Here is a 16,751-nt window from a genome sequence, read left to right as displayed (position 1 = left end):
CCTCAGCCACGTGGCCGTCTCCTGCAGTCAGGCAGTCTGGCTGCCTTTGGATGGCCAGCTGCCTTCTCAGTGGTGGCTGCCACCTGGAGCCACTGCTCACAGCCCCCAGACTTGCCATGTCGGCAGCCCTTTCTAGAGCTTATCTGAAATGTCGTCTTTTTGCTCCTCTCTCTTGCCTGCACTTCCTAATTTTGTTCATCTTTTAATCCCATTACTGGAGAGTTTTGTTCTCCAAAAATACAATAGAATGTCAGATGTCAGAAAATGTGAGACTTGGTTGAAAAGTAATGAGTTCTTCACAAAGGATATTTCAGTAGAGCTTTAATGATGATGTCAGGGGTGTGTTGCAAGCTGAATCCCAGCTGAAGCTTGTATTGCTGACTTCTGTTAAGTCCTTTCTAACTCGGAAGCATTTGATTCTAGAATTTAAATGTTCTTTAATAGCCAAATGAAACTTAATTAAATTAGGTTGTTGTTGTTGTTGTTTGTCCACACTTAAGGGGGAAGATCCCCTGGAGAAGGGAATGGCAACCCACTCTGGTATTCCTGCCTGGAGGATTCCATGGATAGAGGAGCCTGGAGGCCCCCAGTCCATGGAGTTGCAAAGAGTTGGACAGGACTGAGCAACTAACACTTTCAAAATAGTTCTTATCCCTTTTCATCTTCAAGCAAAATAAACTAGAATAACACCATCTCTAATACCTGTTAGTGATACTACTGATAATGATGAATACCATTTACTATCACTTGAATTCCTAAGTGTTTTAGACACTGTGCTGAATGTGTGCTCTTACCTACTCCTGCCTCTCCCTTCCTCTCTTTCTTCCTCTCTCTCTCCCTTCTATATGTATATATTATACACAAACACATAAATACAGGACACACAAGATACATAACTAATGTATTCAGGAATGATGTGAAAATGTTTACAGGTGGGTTTCACTGTTTCCATTATTGCTTAGCATGGTAAGGAACTTGCAACACACTCCAGATCTTAGATAGTAAGTGGGAGAGATGAGTTTAAATCTCAGCTCCGTCTGTTCCACAGCCCATGTCTGCACCTTCTCTGTGCTGTCTCTCCTCCCACCAACAAGGAAACACAAGTATTTCTTTGACTCTTCAGTGGTAGGTGGAAAGTTCTTCAGTTGTGACATTGTGATATTTACAGTAGCCATAATGTGTAATAATTTATTGCCTGTAGACCTATTTCCAAAAAATAAAAGCACTGTTCCCATTCTACCGAGACAGGAATGGCATCCCCATTTTGACATACCTTTAGCTGGCTGTCTTCATCGTGGCCCTTGATAGAGAACCCACACCATGAATAAAGAAGACTCCTAAAAAAAAAAAAAAAAAAAAAAGCAGACACCTAGCTTGTTACTAGAAAGATTTCTTGTATAGCCATAACAAAGCAGGGGGATCCATACCAACAGAAAAGCAAAAGGAGAGTAGAGAAGCATTGGAAAGACAGAGATAGCAACAGGATGTATCTCTGAGAAGTATTGTTGTTCTGAATTCTCAAGGGCTTCTTGGAAGAAGAGAGCTTTGCAGACAAACCTGAGGGTAAAAAGGAGTAAGGTGCTGGGTTTGGGAAAGAACCCTGGGGCTGCTAGTAGTCAGGAGGTGTGGCTTGTAGGCCTCAGCTCCACCGCTGACCAGCTGTGCAAACTTAGATCACTGAACCTCTCTTGGACATCATCACCACCAGTGCAGCAGAGGGGTTGGATAGATAGCTTTATGGATCCCTTCTAGTTCTAAAATTCTGTATGTATGTGCTCAGTTGCTCAGGCATGGTTGACTGTTTGCGACCCCATGGACTGTAGCCCATTAAGCTTCTCCGCTCATGAAATTTTCCAGGCAAGAATACTGGGGCAAGTTTCCATTTCCTACTCCAGGGGATCTTCCTGATCCAGAGATTGAAACCTTGTCTCCTGTATCTCCTGCGTTGCCAGGTGGATTCTTTACCACTGTGCCACCTGGGAAACCCCAATCCCAAGTGAAAACAAGAGTTAAGCCTATAATTTCATTAAGTGTTCAGATGGGTCTCAGCAAACCTTCTTTCTCTTCCATAGCCTTTCCTTATGATATAGGAGATTTGGGTTAATGACAAGGACTAAGTGACAAGCTTTAAAAAAAGGTGAAAAAGTTTAAAGGCCACCTTTGTAATAAATATGCACTTTCAGCTTAACAATAGCTCCTTGACTATTATACACATAACTTTTATAAAATAACAGTGTGCCCTCTGGCCAGTTCATGATTGGTAAGGTGTTTGAGAAAATCGTAGAGAGGACAACTAATGAAGTCTTCAGGAGAGTCATAGGGAGAAAAAACACCAAGTTGTGTGTGTGAAAATCAGGGATAAGTCGTGGATTGTGTTTTAAGAGGATGAAAAGAAAGACAGAAGGAGACATGAACATGGGCAAGGATATGTGACAGTTTCCTCCTGGGGCATCCAGAACTAGGTTTGATTGTTTGGCTGGGATTTTTTTTCAGTGCTACTATTTGTCTGATTGGGAGCCCTCAGCCTTCTTATCTCCCTTCCCTCCTTCCCCAGTGCCACCTAGCTTGCCACCTCCATTCTCCCTGAGAGAGAAGTAGTATTTAGGTTTTGAAAATCAGCTATGAGAACAAATTCCCCAAGCAGGTGTCAGTGGGAGTTATTTGAGCAAAATAGCAGAGACTGTTCCTCAATCGCACATTCCAGACACTGTTAGGAGGAAAGTGTGTTCCATTTAGCACATATTAGATAAGCTAAAGCATGTTAAATACAGGCTGAAAATTATCCCAAAAGGCTGGAAAAGTGACCTGTAAGCCTTCAGTTGCACAAACATTGCCTTGTGAGAGCAGACCCTGAGATAGATCTGAATCATGTGTACATGTGTAAGGATACCCTTCCCATCTAGAGAGGGCTTCCCTGATAGCTGGCTCAGTTGGTAAAGAATCTGCCTGCAGTGCAGGAGACCCCAGTTAGATTCCTGGATCAGGAAGATCCTCTGGAGAAGGCATAGGCTACACACTCCAGTATTCTTGGGCTTCCCTTGTGGCTCAGCTGGTAAAGAATCTGCCTGCAATCTCTGGGTTGGGAAGATCCCCTGGAGAAGGGAAGGGCTACCCATTCCAATATTCTGGCCTGGAGAATTCCATGGACTGTATAGTCCATGGGGTCGCAAAGAGTCAGACACGACTGAGCGACTTTCACATTACTTCACTTCCCATCTAAAGAGATGTGGGATACACCTTGGCTCCAGGCAGCACTGTGTCTAGGAGTTCATCCTTATTCTCTGTGGCCAGAGGTCTTGTGTGTGCCTCTTATTTCCATATGAATTTACACAGTAACCACATTCTAAGCCCAATGAGCAACGGCAGATTAGAAAACTCACTCTGTAGCCAGATCTGCCCAAACCTGTTTTCTTTTCCTTTTCCAAGTATCAAGTTTTCCAGACTTTCTTCATCTGATGGGCCTGGGTTATAGACGTATCACACTTCCAAGGTGTGACTCTTTGGATGGGAGCACACCCCAGGAAGATAAGGATGCCCCTCTCTGACTTACACTGCTTGCATATTTCAGGGTAGCATCTGCCTATTTCTTTTTTATAAAGAATAAACCACATCTTCTGCAAATACATATGCTCTGATCATTACCAGCTGAGACAGGAAGAGAGGTGGGTAACGTGTTCCCTGCACGCCTATCATGGGGTAATCTTGTTGACAGACAGCTTGAATGCCATGGTGAATAGGTATCATAGAAATTAAAAGACCAAATTAGGTGTGGGAGGAACTACATCTAAGCAGAATGACTTCCAGAGATCTTGCCTTCTATGGTCCTTGCAAGCATTCCTCCTCGCTTCCCAGGAGAATATAACTCTTCACACGTATCAGGCCAAGAACGTGGGGTCTGCCAGCCTTCCTGGGTTTTGAGTTGTCTGCTTCAGGGTTAGGCCGTCAGGAGGAGCCATGTAGGTGAAGTTACCGCCCCTGCCAGTATGTGCTCGGTCAGGTCGGACTCTTTGCAACCCCATGGACTGTAGCCTGCCAGGCTCCTCTGTCCATGGGATTTCCCAGGCAAGAATATTGGAGTGGGTTTGCCATTTCTTCCTGCACAGGATGTTCCAGACCCAGGGATCGAACCCACGTCTCTTGCGTCTCCTGCATTGGCAAACGGCTTCTTTACCATGACGCCACTGACCCTGCAGGTCCCACTGCTCACTGATGCTCAGGGCTTTCTGCTGTTTTTCTCATCCAGGTCTTTGGAAACATAAAGTTAGATGAGGAGAGTCACATCAACCGGCACAACAACTTCCGGAGTTTCTTTGGGTCCCTCATGCTGCTCTTCAGGTACCTGGATCCGTCCCTGCGGTGGCTGGAGTGCTCCTGAGAGAGAGAGACAGTCACCCACCTTTTCTGCCTGTTCCCCTTTGTCTGCCTGCTCTGCTCCTGTGAGGATAGATGGGGGTGGGATGGTGGCAGGGCCTCCAGAAGACCGCCCTGCTGACTTCAGGAAGTTTCCTCTGCATCTTTGACTCCGTATGCAAATGGCAACTTCTGCACCTCCTCTAGGGCTCAAAGAGGGGGAATCTTTGGACAGAGTCCATTAAAAGGCTGAAACATAGATGGCCAGGTTTACATGGGGTCTGGGAGTCTCACAGCCCTCTCTACCACTGTCAACAGAAGACAGAGAAGCAGTGTGTGAGGTTGCAGAGCCCCAGGAGCCCTCCCTGGCACTCTCCATCACAGGATGGAGAGCACAGGCAGAGGCTAACTGGGCGAAAAAGGAACCTAGGGAGGAAAGAAGGGATGCAGGAACTGGGAAGATGGCCAAGGAGAGGATGGGCCGTGCAGACCTGCTACTACTAACCGAGTTGTTTTTGCGTTCAGGAGTGCCACGGGTGAGGCCTGGCAGGAGATAATGCTGTCGTGTCTCGGGGAGAAGGGCTGTGAGCCCGACACCACTGCGCCGTCGGGGCAGAGCGAGAGCGAGCGCTGTGGCACCGACCTGGCCTACGTGTACTTCGTCTCCTTCATCTTCTTCTGCTCCTTCCTGGTGAGCAACCGTGTGCTATCAGCTCAAGAGGGGACCAGCCCACCTGTCTGATAAACAGACGAGAGGTTTCCTCCTGTGTACATTCAGTCACATGCTCTAGCCCGTGTTGAGAAATAGGTCCTCCTCAAGAGAGCTCTTGGAGGCCAGGGTGCTTGTCAGACACCCGGGTGTGTCGCTTTTGTTGGCTGAGAAACGTCTTTGCTCCTTCTAGGGTAGGACTGCGTGAGGAGAGGTGATGAGGGGGTGGATGGGGTTCAGCAAACATAGTATTAAATGTCACATTGAATTGGTGGTGACCCAGAGTAAATCTTTCTCTTCTGTATCTCCGGTGTTTTATCTTACAAGCAGAGCTGAGAATCCCATCTCTCTTTCGGAGACCTTTGGACCCTTTGAGAAAATGTACCATGAAACTCTAAGGGGACAGCATTAATCGAAGCAGGATAAATGACAATGTACAATGGAATAGGTGTGGTTCTTTCGTAGGTTGCTATGTTTGATGGCACTTGGCCAACTTGATAGATGTGAAAGGATACAATTGCTCTAGCACTGGTAAATATTGAGTAATGTATGAAGCACACCCATCTAGAAAATGGTGAGAAGCCCCAGGTGCCTTCTGAATTCTGTTTTTGGGAGAAAGCCTGACTTGGCACAGCAGCTTCCAGAAATCTCTTCCCTGCACCGTCAGATAAGTGGTGATAGACTGATGGGCAAGGTGCTACCAGGTCACTCAAAGGGTTAGTGCCGTGTTTCTGGCCACCCTGACATCCCTCAGCTCAGCTCCCCTGCTAATGCCACCAGCTGCACAAAAAATGTCTCAAACTAAAGTGCTGCCATTTAAAAGCGGCCAGCTTCATGGCTGGGCATCCCGAAGTGACTTGCCTGGTGTTCAGGCGTTTCTACCTCTTTCAAGTGACCCATAAGGGACTTGGCACATGTCCATGTGTGAAGTGGCTGACAGACAGACTAGTAAGGGTGTCAAGCAGGTTGGTGAAGCAGGGGATGAACTAATCGGAGATGTGGGGAGCCCACATTGGTCATGTTGCTTTCTAGCTTTAGCCAAGGCACCTTCCCTTTTGTAGCTTCTGTAAAATAGAAAGAAAAAGTACTCAGTGATAAGACTGGTATCTGTACAGTGAACTGATACGTGTGGATGTGCAACGTTTTTTAATGAAAAAAAGAAAAACATTATTTATAAATAGGAAATTATAATGAAAATGACTGCAAGGAAATTTAGAATGATGATATAAATTAGAGTTTTCATTTATTCATTCCTGTATTTAGCTCATTTTTACTGAATGGCCATTAAAAGGTTCACATTGAGCTAGGCACTGGGGTGAAGCCATCCAGTCCCTCTGTCACCTAGGATTGAAAGGTGACAGTCATACAGGAATATTAGTGCCCATCATGAGGGAAGGGGAGCATAGAGAAGGCCATGCAGACATCTCCATTTTATCTTCCATCATTTAAATGTTTAATAATAAATATTTTAAAAGAAACCAAAGATATAACTGGAAAATTAGAGACTATAAAGTACTTTTAGAATTTTGAGTTAGAAGCTACTGCATAATTCACATTAATGTTATTTTTAAAGAGGCTATATTCAGTATGAGATGATAGGCTTGCAAATCTCAGCCCTACACTGACTTCATGACCTTGGGCAAGTCACACAGCTTCCTCAAGACAAACCAACCACTCTGGAAAGATTTACCGATGCGCTGGGATGTAGCCGGCTGTGTGCTTGGAGCTAAAGAATACAAATGTGTATAGGAAGTGCTTGTGTCCTTGAAGGGCTGATGGTAATTAAACCTGCCTCACAAAAGGTTAGAACAAGCATTAAAACGTATGATAGGTGTGAATATATACTACTGCTGCTGCTCAGTCACTTCAGTCGTGTCCAACTCTGTGCGACCCTAGAGACGGCAGCCCACCAGGCTCCCCCGTCCCTGGGATTCTCCAGGCAAGAACACTGGAGTGGGTTGCCATTTCCTTCTCCAACGCATGAAAGTGAAAAGTGAAAGTGAAGTCTCTCAGTCGTGTCCGACTCCTAGCGACCCTGTGGACTGCAGCCCACCAAGCTCCTCCGTCCATGGGATTTTCCAGGCAAGAGTACTGGAGTCGGGTGCCATTGAATATATATACATCGCTATAAAAGACTATGCCAATGTAAAGGAATAACAATACAAATAGATAGTTTTTGCTAACATTAATAATAGAGTCTGGAAAGGAGTGTAAAGAAAATGTGTGGATACAGTCGGCCCTTTCTGCGGGTTCTGGCTCCATGAGTTCAACCAACCTCAGACTGAAAATGTTAAAAAAAAAAAAAAAAAAAAAAACTCCATGAAGTTCCAAAATCCAAAAGTTGAATTTGCTACATACCAGCAAATGTCCATTGCATTTACATTGTGTTAGGAATCATAAGCAATTTAGAGATAATTTAAAGTGTACAGAAGGCTGTGCATAGGTTATGTACAAATACTACACCATTTTTTTTTTTTTTTTTTGGCCACACTGTGCATGGCGTGTGGAATCTTAGTTCCGGACCAAGGATCAAACCTGGGCCCCCACACTGAAAGCATCAAGTCCTAACCACTGGACCACAAGGGAATTCCTGGTACTTTACCAGCTTACGTAAGGGACTTGAGCACTTACAGATTTTGTTATCCGGGAAGGTCCTGGAACTAATTCTCAGCAGATGCCAAGGGATAATGGTGCTGTGTACTCAGTCTCTCAGTCATGTTCAACTCTTTTGCAACCCCATGGACTGGAGCCCACCAGACTCCTCTGTCCATGGAATTTTCCAGGCAAGAATACTGGAGTGAGTTGCCATTTCTTCCTCCAAGGGGATCTTCCTGACCCAGGGATAGAACCCGTGTCTCCTCCATTTCCTGCATTGGCAGGTGGATTCTTTGCCACTAATCCACCTGGGAAGCCAGTTGTATATGGAAAACCCTCTATAACCTGGACAGTGATTAAATAAATTTCACTGTGGCTCCAGTCACAGTGACAGAAAGAAAAGTCCATGTTAGGATTAGATTCAGCTGCTTGAAACGGAACTCCTCAAATAACAGTGGTTTTACCAGGGGGGATGTTGTTTATTTTCCTGGCATGTCAGTGAAGCCTGGAGGAAGGCAGTGCGGGCTGGTTATGGTGACGTCACAGAGTGTCTGGTACCCCAGACTCTTTCCCTCCTTCTGCTTCCTCACCTCCACCGAGAGTCCCTCAGCTTTGTGGTAAGAAGACAACTGGATTCCAGGGATCCGCTTCCATTCTAGGCAGTGGAATGGAGAAGGGAGGGAGGGAGGAGACTGGTTATTAGGATGCAACCAGCCATCTCTGTATTGCAGAGGAGACTCCCAGCAGGCCCTGGCTGCAGACTTTCTCTTGATCCTAAGTATCCTGTCTGCATATCCTGTCTGTTGGGCACTTCCACCCACCCAGCCGCTTCACCTGGGAATCAGCAGCAGAGGCTCCATTTGCTCACCCCCCACAGGCGATTCATTTCTGTCAGGCAAGATTCTTTCCTTTGCAAGTGACAGCAAGTCCAGCTGCATCCGACATGAACAGAAAGGGATTTTATCGGCTTATATAAATGAAGAGTTGGGCAGGACAGGCTTAAGCGAGCTTGCTCTGAGGCTCAGATGACATCATCCCCAGGATTAGGTTTCCTTCTCTGTTGACAGATCTCTTCCCCAGGTTTTTCCACACGAGCTCTTTCCTCCAACAACCCCAGCCCGTGGTTCCAAGATGGCAACAGCAGCAGCAGCTCTAGACCTCAATCCTGACATATTCAAGGCCAATAAGGAAAAACAAGTTCTCTTGCTCAGAAGACTCAATGCCATTTTCTTGGCCTTAATTGGATCACCAGCACTGTAGCCCAGGGGACAGGATTCAGTGGCTGGTTGAGGCCTGGGTCATGGTAGTGCCCCACTAAACTGTATTAACTGAGACTAGGCAAGGGGTGTGTCCCTGGGAAACTGGAAATAGTGCTGGGTGCTACTGTTCACTGTGGCCAAGGCCTGTTGAGTCCACCTCCTTTAGCTCTGTATCCAGGCTGCTGTCCTGCCACTGGCCTGGTTCAGGAGCACCTCACAACTCTCTGCCTGGACTGCCAGCCACCGTCCACCCTGATACCGATGCAGCCTGAATGCACATAGCTTTTCTCTTTCTCCTAGGTCAGCCTCTTTAGTGGTTCCTGTTGCCTCTTGCATAATCTAAATGAGAGCCCAGCAAGTCGTGGACCACAGGCTAAATCCAGTTTGCCAGCTGTTTTTGTATGGCCCGTGAGCTCGCAATGATTTTTGCCTTCATTAGTAGTTCAGACAAAAAAGATGAATGATATATCCTGACATGAAGATTACGTGAAATTCAAACCCATACACTTTTCGGTCCCTGTTGTGCATGTTTCTCTCATGGCTCTCAAAGAAGTCTCTGGGAACTCCCCTTGGGGTCCAGTGGTTAAGAGTCTGCCTTCCAGTGCAGGGGATGTGAGTTCGATCCCTGGTTGGGGGAAATCCTGCGTGCTACAGGGCAACTAAGCCCACTTGCTGTACCTAGAGAGAAGCTGGAGTGTGGCAGCAAAGAGAGCCTGCGTGTTGCAACTAAGACTTGGTGCAGCCAAATATATATATAAATATATATTTAAAATCTGTAACATTTGTATGTTGCCAGTCGTCTCTGCAGAATGCTAAATGTCTTTAAGAATATTCAAGTAACAGCATCTAGTGAACACCTGCTGTGCTTTAAGGAATGTGCTAGTCATGGAAATATATCTCAGACCCGAACTTTCTTACCTCCCACCCCTGGCACCTGGAGCTCTGTCTGGAACACAGAAGGTGCACAATAAATGTTGTTGAACAAGAAAGCAGGAGAACAGGGTCTCGGAAGCACTTGAGAGCCGTGAACAGCTTCAGGTTGCTGCACAGTAAGCCCAGCATCCACTGTAAGGCATCCCACCAGGTCTCTGATAAGCAGCTGTGGTGAGCGCAGGTAGGGAAGGGAGACTGGAAGAGAGGCTTGGTGTTGGGCCTTGACTTCCTCTGGCCTTTGAGAATGTGTTGCTACTGCTGCTCCCTCTGCTGCTGCAGTAACAAAGAAAGAAATTGAATAGATAACAAAAGTGACTGAGGAGTACTATGCAAATATAAAGTGACACAGCAAAGTGGGTTCATAGCACTCGCACGTGAGATGTGTGGTTCAGCTGTGAAGATGCATTGCCTCCAGCAGGATCAACTGGGCTATGGTTAGGAACTTTTAGCCTTACAAACTTGTGAATTCTTTACTTGCCTCACAGTTTGTTTTTCTGCTCTGGGTCTCCCCTAACTCCCCTTCTCCCCCTCACCCTCCAGATGCTCAACCTGTTCGTGGCCGTCATCATGGACAACTTTGAGTACCTGACTCGGGACTCGTCCATCCTGGGGCCTCACCATCTGGACGAGTTTGTCCGAGTCTGGGCAGAGTATGACAGAGCAGCATGGTGCGTAGGCCTCTTGGCCACCCCCTCTGGGGCCCGTATCAAGGGCCCCGGGGTTCTCAAGGAGGAGGTTGGGGTGGGAGCCACCCCATTCTTGCCTGTTGCAGAAGGAGAGGAGAGTCCTCCTGGCTGTGGTCCGGGGAAGAGGCCAGGTCCTCAGACTGGCTCTGGGATCAAGCATGCCATGGACCACTTAGCTTCTGCGTTTTCCTTTCCCTGTTCTTTCCTTCTGTAACGGGCATTTTCCTTTGACAATCTCAATAGACAGTCTGCAACTCAGAGTGTTTGAGTTCAATCCCCAGAGGAGCTTCCAGAATGGTTAGTGGACTCCTCTGAGTCACAGAGGGGTTGACAAGGGTTCTCTGGGTCAGCTGGACATCTGGCCACCTTAGTCCTTTCTCTCTCTCATCCCTCTCAAAAGTACAATTTCAGATAACTCTGAAATTATAGAGACAACCAAGCAAGTTCTTCTTCAAAATGATGGTTTAAACACATGTGGGTTTTTATTACATGGAACTGAGTTAAATGGCAGAAATTTGCAGAGATGACCTCCCCGGATCTTTTTCACTTTCCAATAGTTCTCAAGTGAAATTGTGCCTTCTGGACTTTAAAGCAGAGGCTGGAAAACTATAACCCATAGGCTCAGTGTGGCTCACTTTATCTGGAAATAAAGTATTATTGGAGCACAGCTATGCCCATTTCTCTATTGTTTATGGCTGTTTCTGTATATTGTGATAAAGACAGTATGATCCTCAAATTAAAAATAATATATTTATTATCTGACCCTTTACTGGAAAAGTTTGCAAATCCCTGCTTCAAGTTCAAAGGCAACCTTTTTGGTCCTCACAGTGGAAGGCAAAGTGAGAGTGCTGTGAGCACGCATTCCATGGGACCTTTGTCCCAACTTATTTTAGTCTTAGGATCTTATCTCACAAATCTACCCATTCTGGCTCCCCTCTGAAAATACTATAAGAAATGCCATCCTTCATAGGAGTGGACCACGTTGCTTCCACCTGGAACCATTTCATAGTCTGAGACTCTTCCCCAAACCTGTCCTCCTGTGAGGCTGTTGTATTTGGGTCACTTCTTTAGGCGTTGGAAGAGCACATAGGAATTCCTCATCCCCTCAGTAATTATTAACACCTTAGAGCACAGAGTTCTTTAAATCCATTATTGTTACAGTAGCTGAGCAATGGTGGTTACTTTCTGGGCCTGCTTTCTAGTAGGATAGGATGGTTAGAAGGCCATGGGCAGTGTGTTACAGGCGAAGGGAGCCAGGCCTGCATCTTGTCAGCTGTGTGGCCTTGGACGAGTCACTCCACCACTCTGAGCTCCCATATCTGCTGTATAATAGTGGTAACGATCCCCCTCCATGAAGGCTGGTTGTGAGGATTATATTAAATCATGTATGTAACTTTTGTTATCATTAATAAGCATATGGGAAAGGAAGTAGAAAGTATGAGACATTGGTGTCTGTAAAGCTGGATGGCCATGGGATCAGGACACCAAGAAGGGACCTCTAGCCCTCACCTGAAAGAGAAGAAACTATTTGCCAGCAAAGGTGTTCTTTGCTTACCTAGCCTCACTCAGGTGAGAGCCCTTGGCTCTCAAAAACTTCCACTTCCTGTGGTTTCACATTATTTGGGGACCCAAGTCCCTTGTTCATTAAACATGCTGCTCCCCAGTTCTTCCATCTGCTGGGAAGAGCAGTTCCATGAGGACTAATCATGAGACTCAGACACATGAGCTGTGAAAGACCAAGGAAAACCTCTTGCATCTGCTTTGAAATTCCCAGCGTGACTTGTCCTGGTTAGTTTCCCTGGCCTTCTGTAGGAGATGAGAGGGGAAACTAACCAAGGTGCAGTGGGCCAGTGTCTTCAAAAAGGAGATAGACGGGTTGCAAAGTACATCAGCCTATGGACCACAGAGCCAATGGACTCACGCCTCAACCAGCATAAGAACCAAAGAACACGTGGTAAAATGAACCTCCTCTCAAGAGTCAAGAGACTTGGAAGTACTGCTGAGCTACTTGGAAGAAGAGGAAGAATCAACAGCAAAATCAAGAAAAGATTAAGAAGAGCAGAGCTGGGGCAAAGTTGTCGTCTTGACGTGGCTGCTGAGGACTGGATGTTTGGAGGTGGGGGTGTGCGCTTATGGTTTGCGGTGGAAACCTGGATCTAAACCAGGGTGTGTCCAGACCCACAGATCTCTGGCCGTTGCTGACTGGTTCTGACCCCTCATGGAGCAGATGCTTTAGCCTCTGAAAATGAATCAACTGTCGATTCTCTTCTTTCCACAGGAAGCCAGAAGTCTCTAGCAGGCTCTGTGAAAGGGGGTTGATGTGACAGGCCACTGTGGTCCTGGAATTCTAACTGGATCTGACCAGGCTGTCTGTGGGTGGGGTGGCAGGAGCAGGACTGGAGGGAGAGCCCTGTGGCTCCCTCGCAGGCTGCTTTTTGGGCACAGATCCCGGCAAGCTCCTACCACATTGAGAAGCGTTTGCCCAAGTGGCACTCGGGGGAAAATCTGCCACAAAGAGAAGCAAAGTCCTTCACAGGTTCCCTCCTGCCAACTGGGAACCTTGCTAATTAGCCTAATGGGAAATTTCTCTCTCACACTCTGGAGAAAGACGCTGACTTCCCACCACCTGACACGCGGGTCTGAGTAGCTGCCTGTAAGCAGTGTCTGTGAAAAGCAAAGGGCTCTGCAGTCTGCTTCACAGCAGCCTGGCATCTGCTCCTGATGGCGGTCGGAGGCATTTGTGAACTGGTGGACTTGGTTCTTAGAGGCCTAGCTGGAGCCAAACTCCATTTGCCGCAGCTGGCCAGGTACGGGCCAGACACATCATGGGGTGCTCATGGTCACTAGGGATTGATTTCCTTGGAAAATCGGAGGCAGTGTAGTTCGCAGAGTGATGGTCCGTGCCGTTTGCAAGGTGCTGGTTCTCTGATGCTAACCGTCCTCCACCTCTCCTGGTCTGGCTTTGCCAGGCCCCAGGAAAGAAGCCATCCATCCCCCTCCGGCCGTCCCTTTCATGGCTAGGCTGTCGTGTCTCTCCTCCCCTTCTCTGAGTGTCCTATTAACCCACCTGTGCTTCCTTTACAGCGGCAGGATCCCGTATAAGGATATGTACAAATTAGTGCGGGTGATCTCGCCGCCTCTGGGCCTGGGAGAGAACTGCCCCTACAGGGTGGCTTGCAAGGTTTGCCTCCGGTCCCCAGCCATGACCGTGACCATGACCGTGGACGCAGCGGGGTGCAGCCTCCAACCCCCGCCCTCCGTTTTGCTCCACCACCACTGCACCACATGAGGGAACCTTCATGTTGCTTTCCTTTGAGTTTAAAGAGGTCCAAACCCTTCCAGAACCAGCAGCTGTTACACAAGGAAGAAGGGCATTTTGGGGGATGGGGGAGGGACGAGGATAAAAAAAAGAGCTGAGGACTTAATAACAGAGGCTGCTTTGACCTCTGTTTTCTTCACACACACTCATTCACCTCTCTCTCTTTCTCTCTCCACCTTATTCTGTGGATTTAGAGGAACCTCAATTCAGGGGAACCTCTCCCTCCTCCACAGAAGGCAGAAATCTTTTTAATTCAGCAAGGAGTTCTGGTTTCTTTCCCTTAGAGATAGAGCGCCTCTTTCTCACACTTGAGTAGTATCCTCCCATAGAGAAAGTAGAAAAGTGTGATGCTAACCACACTTACCCCTGCCCCATTCTGGACAGTTTGGTCCCAAGCAATTATTTTGGGTCGGTTGGCCAAAAAGTTTGCTCGGATTTTTTTCCATAAGGTCTAACAGAAAACCCTGAACAAAACATTTGGCCAACCCAATGAAAGCTATAGGACAGAAAGCTGAGAAACAATTTAAAAAAAAATGAGGGCAGGAGGTGAGGATAAGTAAAGAAGGTGAAGAGGATAGTCTATGGGGTGTGGGAAAATTTCATAGCTCAGAGGGTCTGGGAAGGTCTCAGTAGAGCCCAGAGGGCTCCAGAGCAGAGTTCTTGCCTGAAGGTCCTGCTGTATATCGTTGAGGGGTCTGTTGTCACTGCCCGGTCACTGCTTATTTGTGAGACCAGGAATATGGTTCAGGGGCACACAGGTGACCTCCCTCTCCAGCTAACACAGTGGCTCCACCCAGCCCCGGGCCAAGGCCAGGCCCCCGAGATAAGGAAGCCTTTCCTGGTATGCCGTGAGGGATGCACAGGCTCCCTGGGGCGCAGCGCAGTCTGGCAGCTGGAAGACAACTTAGGCCCAGAAAGATGCCAGCCTGGGCGATGGGGGAGGAACTGGCCAGGGATGGCGGCAAGTGATTCCTGTACTCGGGCAGGCCGAACAGCTGCCTCTGCAGAGACTCTTTAAACTCCACCCTGGTGAACCCATCACGGCCGCATGTGGGAGAGCCCGGGAAGGCAGCATGGCATGTGAGATGCTCCTCCTCCTCCTGGTTTTGTTTCTTCTGGCCCCAGCATGCCGGCACACAAAGAGCACTCTTACCCACAGAGCCAGGTGGAAGCAACGGGCCAACTGAGCAGCAGCCTCCATCCACCACTTTCAGCACCAGCCGCCGCCTCCTGCAGCACTCACACCTCAGAGCGGGATACACGATGCCCCCGCCTATGGGTTCAGAGCAGGAGAAGGGCCTGACTTCCAGGCCAAGGAGAGGGGGCCAGAAACCCCTAACCCAGGGCTGGAGCACCGTCTATCTGGTTTATACCGCTCGCACACAGCCCTGGGAAGTGAAGACCAGCTTGTGTTGTAGGGGGCATGGCTGGTGTGAATAGGGAGATGGGGTGATGCTCCTCCCGGAGGGGAACACCAGTCCCTAGGACAGCGCGCAGCAGAGGGACCTAAGGTTGCTGCCACGTTCCCGGGTCTGTGTGGGGCGTGATATAAATCCGCACCAGGATGGAGACACGTGTATGATTTGCCTTGATTAACAGGTTTCCTATTCTTTTCCTGTTTGTCCATTTTGTTTCCTTTCTTTTCTCCTGTTTTCTGTACTCTTTTGTTTGTTTTGGCTCCCCCCGGGAATGCCTGTTCTCCTCTCCTCCCTGTCTGCATTCTTCCCTGCCACCATCCCTGCCCTGCCCGCCGACCCTCGACCCCCACCCCCACCATGAGCAGTGGCCGCATCCATTACACTGAGATGTATGAAATGCTGACTCTCATGTCACCGCCGCTAGGCCTCGGCAAGAGATGTCCCTCCAAGGTGGCATATAAGGTAGACCACTCCTTCCTTTGTTCTGGGCTAGTGACCAGCAGGAAATGGGATCCCGCTGTGGGGAGGTCAGAACGTGGGGGAGGAAGCTGGGCTGGGAACGGTGGGAGGAGGGAACCAAGGAGAAAAGAAATGATGCGATGCAAAGGTCAGGAAGGTTCCCGGAAGGATGATACATAAGGTGGTTTGTAAGACTTTCAATGTGTTATTCTGTTTCTACAAGTGTGTGACTTCTTGTGAGTGGGTTACTAGAAAAGAAGTAAGTAGCATGTTTCCTTTAAGAGGAAGCAGAGTGGTGGCCTGCAGAATAGCATATTTGGGCAAGAAGGACAGCAGTCAGAGCTTATAAAAAGATCTTCCATCAGATAAACTAAGAAATAGGAAATATGCATAAATTCCACTAAATATGGTCCAAAAAGAAATTTTTAGGAGAGAGGAAAACTCTTAACAAATTTCTTCCTCCATGACATAGGAAGGAACAATGGTATGGTTTCTTCTAGGTATCAGGAAAAAAAAAAGAGGAACACGACCTCCATCCCTTGATACATGATGAAGAATGCAGCTCCCTTCCCCCATTAGCCCAACTACCCATTTTTCCTGACAGTATCAAAGGAAAGGGTGATGATGGGCACAGGTTGCATTCAGCCTTAGACCTGCCTTCTTGGCATGACCGAGATATGGATGGACTCCCCTCAGTCTGCTTAGAGCAGCGTTGTACATTAGGAGTCACCAGCCATCAGGGTGCTCAGAGCCTCAAGGCCTGAACTTTTCCTCCACGTTCAGTACTGTGTGTACTCAGTCATTTAGTCATGTCCGACTCTTGCAACCCCATGAACTATAGCCCGCCAGTCTTCTCTGTCCGTGGGATTTTCCAGGCAAGAATACTGGAGTGGGTTGCCATTTCCTACTTCACATTCAGTAATAGTTACTGTTAATCCCCCATTGCTATTTAGACTGACTCAGAACTCTGGAGCTCTTTCATTCACCTAGCAGTATGCCCTAGCAATGGTGCCTGGAAGCGCC

General features: G+C 47.8%; 1 protein-coding gene across 1 annotated transcript in view; it reads left to right on the top strand.

The window, feature by feature from the left end:
• The window catches only part of CACNA1E (calcium channel, voltage-dependent, R type, alpha 1E subunit), a 330,398-nt gene that overhangs the window by 296,424 nt on the left and 17,223 nt on the right, over positions 1 to 16,751 (top strand). Inside the window, exons 36-39 of the mRNA XM_010853135.1 lie at positions 4,244 to 4,335; positions 4,876 to 5,041; positions 10,387 to 10,514; positions 15,635 to 15,731. Coding sequence (XP_010851437.1) covers positions 4,244 to 4,335; positions 4,876 to 5,041; positions 10,387 to 10,514; positions 15,635 to 15,731 — 483 coding nt within the window. The remainder of the gene's footprint in view (positions 1 to 4,243; positions 4,336 to 4,875; positions 5,042 to 10,386; positions 10,515 to 15,634; positions 15,732 to 16,751) is intronic.

This window comes from Bison bison, unplaced genomic scaffold, assembly GCF_000754665.1.
Source record: "Bison bison bison isolate TAMUID 2011002044 unplaced genomic scaffold, Bison_UMD1.0 scf7180017864322, whole genome shotgun sequence".
Classification (NCBI taxonomy): Eukaryota; Metazoa; Chordata; class Mammalia; order Artiodactyla; family Bovidae; genus Bison; species Bison bison.
This window is presented reverse-complemented; position numbering and strand designations above follow the sequence as displayed.